General features: G+C 38.5%; 1 protein-coding gene across 1 annotated transcript in view; it reads right to left on the reverse strand.

The window, feature by feature from the left end:
• Nucleotides 1-10666, reverse strand: part of EMB (embigin) — a 52027-nt gene that overhangs the window by 32268 nt on the left and 9093 nt on the right. The window contains exon 2 of the mRNA XM_042782267.1: nt 6242-6331. Coding sequence (XP_042638201.1) covers nt 6242-6331 — 90 coding nt within the window. The remainder of the gene's footprint in view (nt 1-6241; nt 6332-10666) is intronic.

Below are 10666 nucleotides of genomic sequence, written 5' to 3' on the forward strand. Positions count from 1 at the left end.
TGCTGCAAACGTTTCTGAATTATCTTCAGTAAGATCTTACTTGTGTGTGATATTAATGATATTGTTCTATAATTTCCACATTCTGTGGGATCACCTTTCTTTGGAATGGGCACAAATATGGATCTCTTATACTTTTAGGTTTTACATTTAAGTGTTTTATCCATCTGGAGATAGTTTTTGTGCATGGTGTCATGTATACATCTTGTTTCATTTTTCTGTAAATGGATATTCAGCTTTGCCTGCACCATTTGTGAAAGAGACAATCTCTTCCCCATTTAATGTATTTTAGCCCTTTGTCAAAGATCAGCTGACCATAGGTCAATGGGTCTGTTTCTGATTTCTCCATTCTATGAACTCTTCTTAGGTCTTCCTTATTCCATTGGTCTATACGTCTGTCATTGTACCAATACCAGGCTGTTTCAACTACTGTAGCTGTAGAGTAGATTTTGAGATCAGAGCGTACGAGACCTCCTACTTTGTTCTTCTTCAGTAGTGCTTTGCTTTTCCAAGGGGTCTTTCCTTTCCATATGAAATTAGTGACTGCTTTTCCACGTCCTTAAAGAATGCTGATGGCATCTGGATTTGGATTTCATTGAATGTATAGATTATTTTGGGTAATACTGACATTTAGTGAGATTTTATTTTAAAACTAAACTGAAACAAACCCACTGCCATTGAATCAACCCCTACTCATAAAAATCCTGTAGGACAGAGTAGACAGACCTGCTGGATATAGTTATTCCCCATGATGTGATTGTAATCACCTCCATGGTGAAATATGCTGTGGGAAGGAAGCTGCTTTTTGGGTGTGGCCTGCTTCTAGTATATATGGAAGAGCTCAGGAAAAGGTCTCTAGCTTTTTGGTAGATCTAGATCCTGCATTTGGCCAAGTCTTCACTTCCAGTTCCTAGCAGCATAGTGCCTAAGGCACTTGACTGCTAACCAGAAGGCTGGCGGTTCAAACCTACCAGCCACTCCTCGGAAGGAAGGCTGGGCAATCTACTTTCGTAGTGATACTGCCTGGGAAACCCAAGGAGGGGTCATTATGAGTCAGGTCTGACTCGACAGCACATAACAACAACAAGACTTAAACTGGTGGCTTGCTGTTGTCTGCCAATCTTGGGCCTGTTCCTGGACTTGAACCAGCAGCCTGCCAGGCTGCCTGTTTATTTGGGGATTGCACCATTTCACCTGCCAATCTTGGGTTCATTAGCCTCAGCAGGCAACAGCTGCCTGAGTCAGAAGATGCCTCCTACTCCAGTGGGCCTGGAACAAGAGGCAAAGCTGAAGCCCAAGGTCAAGGGATCTTTACCCAGCCCCTAGAGCTGGCACTCTGAATTTGGATTCTAGCCTCCTGCACTATGAAAGAATAAAACAATGTTTGTTAAAGCTTTTTACCTGTGGTATTTCTGTTATAGTTGTTCTAGAGAACTAAGAGATCATTCTAGAAACTTCTGTGCAGAAAAATATCTGAGTAGCCAAATACAAAGGACTCTCCCCTTTTTTCCTATTCTCAACCACATTGCTCATGCACCCAATCCTGGAGTCTGAGTGGCTCTCACCAACATGTTTGCCTGGCTAGGTCTAGGCCACATAGCGGCCATTCCTTACCTTGAGTAATTATCCCAAATCTTACACTGTACATTTATCTGAGTATCTACACCTCCAATGGTCACTCTCCAATGGTTATTGCTTACTCTACCTCTTTGCCTGATCAGCATTTTGCCAGACTAGCAGCTATGTTTCAATATAGTAAATAAAATGTGCCAATGGGTCAATATGGGGAGAGCCTGTGCAACATTACGAGAGTGGCCAAGAAAACTACAGGCTAATGTACTGAATTGAACCTCTTTGGTTAAATTATAACACTTCAGTTGAGATACCAAACACTAACATATGTGGAAGGAAAGGAAAAAATAAAAATAACAATACAATAGTATTCTAATTGCAGTAACACAACAATGAATTCCAAATATAGACACTAGAATATTTGGTACTATGGTATAAAATGTCTGTTATCAAAAAATCAGTTTTGAAAACCCAGTGGTATCAGACAGAGGTAAATTTTTTATTCACAATAGTCAATTATAGTTTCACAAATATATTCATAACATCAGCAAATGGAATTTCTAAGACTACCCTGTCTAGGAATAGGATGACTAAAATAGCTTTGGTTTTCATAATTTTTGAATCCATCATTTCAAAAGTTATGTGTTTCTTGAAAATAGATGTAATTGTTCTAATTCTTCTGTTAAAAGGTGTGAATAACTGAGCATAAAGAAAGACTGAACGCATAATGGTTAACAGCATGCTCTGGTGTCAAATTGCCTGGGTTCAAAACCCACTAGCAATCTGTGTGACTGAATCCATTTGTGCTGCTTTATTTTTCCTCATCTGCAAAGTATAAATAAGGATAGTACCTACCTACTAGGGTTGTTAAGAGGATTAAATACAAATATGTACATGGTAAATAACAGGTGATTGTGAACTAAGTAATTAGGAAATTACTAAACATATAAAATTACTAAATTTCATGAACCAAACATATAAAATCATGAACCAAAGACCATGCTTATCATTTTCCCAAGAACATGACCCTTTGCTTCTCAATTTCAAGCATTTTTATGCAAGTTTATAAAGAGCTGGGCCAATGTTGGAGGCTGACCTAGAAAATTTTAAAGTATGTATTATTTTTGAATGTCTCTATAAGAAACTTATTATCCTAACAGATAAATCAATTTCCAAAAAGCTCAGAGGGAAAGAGGAAAGGATAACTAACAAAACTTCAAGTTTTATTTACAAACAGGAACAGTAATATCCACTGATACTGGCATATAAGGAGTAAATGGTAATATGAGACAATATGAAAGGATTCCAATTATAAAGAAGTATAATAAAAACCCTAGCACAGCACTAAGAAGAAAATCTGTTGCTAATAATTACATGAGTTTGTCTTCAAATTTGAAGTCTACATTTCAGTAAAGGCAGTTTCTAAAATCAAGCATTTTGGTACAAGGGTGCAATCAGAGAAACAAGCTAAATTCAGTATCTTGTTCTCAATTCAGAGATCCAAAGTTTCTAAATTAATGTTGAAACATTCCTTGTTATAGTATAGATGCTGATTTTAATACCGCTGTTAGAATAAGGAAGGAGATCTGGTGGCACTGTGGCTAAGGCATTGGGCTGCTAACTAAAAGATAGATAGTTCAAACCCACCAGCTGCTCCACAGGAGGAGTTTTACTTCTATAAACATTTATAGCCTCAGAAATCTAATAGGGGTCTTTACGAGTTGGAATTGACTTGATGGCAGTGAATTTATTAGAATAAAAGCAGTTTGAATTTAAGGCCTCCAAATAGGCTAAGCCAAAACCAAACTCACTGCCATCGAGTCAATTCCAACTCCTACTGACCCCCACTGGATTTCCAAGGCAGTCTTGGGCAATCTACTTCCACAGAGATACTGCCTTGAAACTCAAGGAGGCATTGCTGTAGAGATACTGCCTCGAAACCCAAAGAGGCGTTGCTATGAGTCGCAATCAACTCGATGGCAGTGAGTTGTTTTTTTTTGTTTGTTTGTTTCTATTTTTAAAAAAACCTTCTACAGACATAGACTGCCCCATTTTCCTTCTGTGGAGCAGCTGGTGTGTTTGAACCACCAACCTTCTGATTAGCAATCAAATGCTTTAGGAACTACACCACCAAACAGGCTAAGTAATTATAAAACCAGCCTGGCATCAATTTAAACATCTATTCTTTGCTCTGGCCTTGGGCACCTGACTTTGTTTCCCAGGTTGCAGCTATACTGGGTAAGGAGGAATAAGCTGCTCCCAACATTACCAGATGAGTCCAAAAATTTGCAAACTTATGCTTTCATATGAATCTCTGTTAAAGAAACATTTCACCCTAACAGAGGAAAACAGTAACTAGAGTGTAAAAGGAAGAAAAGAACAAATTACACTGATTATGTTGTAATTACTTTTTGAAATTAAGAAGGAACTTCAAATACTGACATGCGGACATCTGGGAAGAAACAGGATTGGCAAAAAGTCATAAAAACACTCTACATCAAAAAACTCAGTGTAAACATTCCACTGGTATCAAATTGAGTGGGAAAAAAAAAAGGAAATACCTTTCAGTAATTTTAAAAGGAATTAAAAAAACAGGTCTTAAGATTAGAGGACAGTTAAAGACTGGGCATATGCAGTCATAGGGTTGTTAAGAGGATTAAATACAAATATGTACATGGTAAATAACAGGTGATTGTGAACTAAGTAATTAGGAAATTACTAAACATATAAAATTACTAAATTTCATGAACCAAACATAAAATCATGAACGAAAGGCCATGCTTATCATTTTCCCAAGAACATGACCCTTTGCTTCTCAATTTCAAGTATTTTTGTGTAAGTAAGTTTATAAAGAGCTGGGCCAATGTTGTCAAGCTGACCCAGAAAATTTAATGTCCACAAAATATGCTTTATGAAACAGAGTATTATGTGATTTGGACCTTGTGTAAACATGGTATTACATACAGGCAGTTCCCAGGTTACAAATGTCTGACCTACAGACAACACCTACCAGCTCTTTAAACTGGTTATGTCATGGCTGAGAAAGCAAAATAGGAACTGACCCAAAGTTTTATAATTTGGCAGATTCTGCATGGTACTCAGAATGGGAAAAAACTGTAAGTCGAAGCCCTGGAATGGAAGACTCAGAGAGGTTTAGTGAGTCCCCTCAGGAGTCTGATGTGAGAGTGACACACTTTAAAGTGGTGCCTGTTTGAATGGGGCACCACCATCATTGAGTGGGGCAGTACTGCTTTGGATTTTGCTCAAAATCTGAGAGCAAGATGTTTGGTTGCTATGCAACACATATGCAGCCCTTCTATAAGAGGAAGATTACATTTCTGACAAGGCTTCTACCCTTGATTTTTCCCATTCTGGTGCTCTGCTGGTGCTGTGGCACTCTGTTGGGCTGTTAACCAAAGGGAGGAGGCTCAAATCTACCATCTCGGAGGAAGATGAGACTATCCACTTCTGTAAAGATTTATCACCTTGGCAACCTGATAGGGGTCACCATGAGTCAAAACTGCCTCAATGGCAATAAGTTTCGTTTTGGTTTGGGGCTATCTTTCCAGTTTACTTTAAGTTTATACATTCTGATTTGATCTAGTGATGCTTCCTCCGTCGTGGCTGAACTGAGCAGAACTGGTTCAAAGCTCTGACAAATACTCAAAGACACACTGAGGAACAGAACTCATTGTACAGGCAGTCCCCGGTTTGTGAATTAATTTTGTTTCTAAGTCTGTCTTTAAGTTGAATCTGTATGTAAGTCAGAACCGTTAGGTATGGTTCATATCTAAGCTGTTACTTACGTTTGTCTTAGTATATAATAAGTACCTTTCTATGAAAAAAAAATTAAAGAAACACTTCAGATACACTAAAACATTTTTAAGGTAATAATACAGTAATAATAATAATAATAATGTTTTGATGCCCGTCGCAAAGTAGTTCCTGTTTGTTATTAAAGACCATTGCATAGACCTCGATTTTTTGATATCATAGGCTCTACAGGGATTGGGACCACGGTCCACCATTGCCAGAATGGACATTATGAGATGCACGATTGGAACGAGGGGGGGGATACTAATAATTGATTTAATAGTTATGTCTAAAATGCGTATATGCCATTTATACTTTTATTTGATTATTGCCACTTAAACAGATTAACTGAGATTAATTATGCAATGCTAGAATCCAAAGCTATGACTAAGAAAGTAGTATTCTCACCCAGGGATGAGTTTTATTTTGGAGTTTTTTGCTTGTTTCCCATAGCATTGTCACTGACTCATTTGATCTCACTAATTTTTCTCTGGTTTAAGGTCTTCCAAGGAATACATGAATTCTCCTTTCAATGCAGATTATTATAATGGATGCAAAGCACAAACTGAGGAAACAGTAAGAGGCTCTGCAAACTAAAATAAGACTCCCCTTCATAGATGTCCCCTCTTCTCAAGAGCCTTTCTTAGCTCTATCAAGTCAGAACAGCTTCCTCCACCCTACACTAGGAGCTCTAGTTCCCATCATACTTCATTTTAACTGTGTAAGACACTGATGTCTCTCCCACTAAACCATGAGCAGGGATAGACAGCAACGTAGGAGGGAAAAAAAACCAGTAGCTCAATTAAAAACAAAACAAAACTTATATGGCACTGTATTACTCGAAACATGATGTCTTTACCAGTCAGTGATATGTTAAGAGTCTCCAAGGAAAGGTTAGAGTATTTTGCCATCATTTCCTCTCTGGCAGGTAGGGTGGTAAAAAGTGAGCCTGTAAGAGAAAGAACATAGGATCACATATTCTTTCCAAGACTTAATAACTATCTAAAAGCCAGCTACCACAGTAAAAATGCTTCTGGATGCTGTTAATGAAAAACTAATGCTTTCTAGAAGCTTTGACGAAGAAAGTCTTATGTATGCCCAAGATTTTACAATCTATTAGGCTATTTAATGTGACCAAATTTCCAACTTTTTCTACGCTCTTTTAACCTAAAAAGTCCTACAGATTTGCATCAAATGACTTTTGAGAAAAAGGTTCATTTTCTTATCCTACAACTTAGAGCATTTAAAAAAATAACAACAAACATAAATTAACTAAGACATTAATAAGTGATTAGATCAGAGTCCCCAAGGAGGGAAAGAGATAGGGCAAAGAGAGCAGAGGAAAGAACAAAGACCAATAAAAAGAGTAACAGAAAACCCAAAGCCAAACCCACTGTTATCGAGTTGATTTAAGAGGGACAGCATGATTCAAGAGGGAGGAGCATGAAAAAGGAGGAAAATACAAAGGCTTGGGCACCAGAGGACAAGAAGTTAACTTGGATGCACAATGAATGTTTGTACAATACTTCTTTTCCAGCTATGGTTACAGTACAGCATGCCTTGTGCCTGTAACTGACTTTCTTATCCTCCATCTCTTACTTACTCTTCTGAAACTTTTACTTAAAAAACAAGGTTTCCATTTCCACCTACCTCACTTTTACTAAAGCAGCTGCTGCTGTTTTTTTTTTTTTCCCTCCCATTCTCGCTACTATTTCTTTGTGTTTAGGGCACTCACAATGCTATCAAACAACTTAGGGAAAAAAAGGCTTACTGTGGTAAATCTGGTTACATTCTTTGAACTTTTCATTTAATTTAAATGAAATCTGGTCTCTTTTTGCATCACATGTTTTTACACTTTACCCTGAAAGTTATTTTGAGTGCAAAGGTGCAAGGTTAGATTTCTATTTTCTTATGTATGAAAAATGTTATCACAGTTAGTAATCCCTTTCGTTGCTTCAGCAATTCACACAGTTTTTATGATATTGCCTAACAACAACAATAACAACAAAAACACCTAGCCAGAATCCAACTCTCCAATAGGCTGAGTTCCAAAGATTTAATCACCTCTAATTTTACCTTGGAAGCTGGAATGAACTTTCCCATAAAATAACCTTGTAGCTAAAAACAAATCTCAAGTATCATATTACACTCTAACAGTGATTATGTAAGTAAATACGTTCTAAGTTTCCCTCTGAGCTACCAGAAATACAAAGCCTTCCTTCTGTGATGAGCCAGATAGCTTAACTGACTCCATCTTGACACACTGATACCTCCATAAAGTTTTTTTTTTCCTTAAGCTACACTTCTAGACCACCCCACCCCGTTTCAACTGAAAAGCTGCAGGTCTAGACCACCCCATCCTGTTTCCACTAAAAGGCTGCAGGCCTAGACCACCCCATCCATTCTGGCAGAACATGGAGACCTAGTTAAGCCCCTATGCCAACCACAGAGACAGACCACGATGCTAAGTGTTGCCTATAGGTGTCACTTGCTAAAGCAAGTATAATGCTCTTTCAACTTCTGTAAAAGTCTGCTTGCAAAGGATGAGTCCTAGTTCAAGCTCCCAGAGCAGATGAGGCAAAACCACAATGCCAAGGACTTTCTCTGCAGGTGTTAGTTGCTAGATTAGATTTAATGTTGCTTTCTGCTTCTGCAAAAGATTGCTTGCAAAGGATAGAAAAGAGACACTCAATATTACACCCCGCCCACTTGTGGTTTCTGTCTTTATAAACGCTGTGAAGCTGCTCTTCTGGGTCAAGAGTCCTTTCTGGCATGAGCCACTTCTTGACCCCGGAAATAAAGGACTTAAAACTTAATGAGGTCTCAGAGTGCTTGGCGACTCCATATAGTCCATCTCGCCTTTAATATATAACACTTCCACTCACATCTAATATTCATTCATTCATTCATATTCATTCATTCTCACATTCACATTTGCTCCCTCTCATTCTAGCTCTTTCTCGCTCTAACACACCATGCAGACCGCCAAAAAGGTTCTCATTCTTTTTTGATGAAAATTCTTTTCATTCTTGGGCATAGCTCACTTTGAGCCTACATTAAAGGAAAAATATCACAGGAAGATTAAACAGGTGCTATTTATTCACTCATGGATAGCAAGCCAGGAGAGGGTACACAGGAAGGAAAGAGTCATTCTATTATATCATCTGCTCTGCAAAGCTGGCAAAACATGAGCTTGCTAGGGATGTCTCCTTTCTTTGACCAGCCTGCTCCAGAACAGAGTTCAGTCTTGTGGTTCTCTCCAAGCTCTTCATCCCCACCTCTTTATCCCTGAAACATGTCCATAATCCTGATGAGACTGAATGGCATCATTTAATATTAATAATAATATTATGAGTAACAATAAGAGGTACATAAGCTAATACAATGCTTTATTCATTCTTATTATTTTACTTAAACACTAGAGAGCACTAGACACATGTTTGATGCTGAGGAGGAATATAAAGCTAAAAAAACTTGGTCCCCAGAGGGCTACATGAATCACAACACTAGCAAGTTAGGTCCCCAACTTGTGATTTAAGAAAGTATTAAGATGTCAGAGTATTACCCATTCATAGTATTGACTATAACTCCAAACCAAACCAAACTCGCTGCCATCAAGACCATCCCGACTCACAGCGACCCCCTTTGGGTTTTCCGAGGTGGTAAATATTTACAGAAGTAGTTTGCTCAGTCTCCCTTCCATGGAATGGCTGGTGGGTTTGAACCACCAGCCTTCTGGTTAGCAGTCAAGTGCCTTAGGCACTGTGCCACCAGAGTTCCTTACTGACTATGACTAGCCTGTGTGTTTTATACACGTTGATGCATGAGCTACAAGATGTGAAAGCTGATGTACAAACTTGAGGGTCTAATGAGATGGACTGAGGATGGCATCATGTCAAGGAGATGAGTTCTAAGGTTAGGGTCCTTATCCCGCTGCTTATCACCAGAGCTTGTTATGGAAGGGCCTACCTAGGACTGAATTAGAACAAGGATGGAAAGGGACAGAGGTGTGGCCTGGGCAATTCTAAGCATCTAGCAGTTAAAGGAATAGAAGGAAAACCGAGTTTCAGAAGTAAGGGAAGTTTGGGCAGTTGCAGGATGCACTAGTTGTATACACTGGTTGTTACCATTTCCAGTTGGCCGTTCACATATTAAGAATAAAATCAGACATTGATAAACCAGGTATCACCTGCACCTAACTTCCTATTTCCTTTAAATTATTAATCACAATAAGGTTCCTGTTAATATATACTAACAAGCCTAAGTGCAAAAGTATAACATTGTGATCCTTGCCAGGGGAAAGGTCCCCTTAAGAAACAACATACCAAAACACTTGTGATGGGAAGGCAGAGCAGTCTGTCTACAGGAGGTTTAGAGTAGTACACGTGAGAGGCTCTTTGTTTAGTCAAGATCATTTCTAATCAAAAAAGTGAGAACATACACCTTATTGCTTTCAGAAGAGGACAGCTGGCAGGAGGTGATTCAGCTAACACTGGTATTAAAGGAAACTGGCAGGAGATCTAGGCAGACATAGTTTGAATACTTCCCTGAAAGGATTAAGCTAAGTCACAAAAAGAAGTACAAAATGGAGAGGCAGGAATTTTGTGCTCTAATCCAAGTTCTGCCACTGACTTGCTACTTGGGGTTTCAAAACGCAATACGATCAACCAGTGCTTTAAGACGACCAACCAGTGCTTTAAGAGCTACGTCATCACCATAGATCTCACTGCATAAGAAAAGAAGTGAGGATCAGAAAAGTTGTATAATAATGAATCATGGTCATAACTCACATTCCTCACGTTATTATATTCAACTCTTTTCATTGCTGGGAACTCTCCACCAAGCATTCTTTTACAGGTAGTGGCAAAATGTCAAGACAAAAGAGTAACAACAACTAATAGCTGTTCCAAAGATTAGGTTTTTTTTCTCCCTCTTCAGAGGAGATGGCGCTGAGCGTGGTGCATCAAACACAAGGGTGGCGTTCTCATTTACACCTATTATTACTTAATGCAAAATAGCCTTTACTTAAATATTTTTCACATATTACATTATAAAGTAGACATCACTACAAGTGATTTATAACTAATGTCATTAGCATTTTCAAATGAAATAAATGTGCTATTATCCCTACTTAAAATTAAAGTTACCTTTTCATATATTTAGATGGGGCAATCTACTTCCGTAGTAATGTTGTTGTTGTTATGTGCCGTCAAATCAGCCCCGACTCATAGTGACCCCTCCTTGGGTTTCCGAGGCAGTATCACTACGGAAGTAGGATTGCCCA

This window comes from Orycteropus afer, unplaced genomic scaffold (assembly GCF_000298275.1).
Source record: "Orycteropus afer afer isolate SDZICR_OR568_19922 unplaced genomic scaffold, OryAfe1.0 scaffold00277, whole genome shotgun sequence".
Taxonomy (NCBI): Eukaryota; Metazoa; Chordata; class Mammalia; order Tubulidentata; family Orycteropodidae; genus Orycteropus; species Orycteropus afer.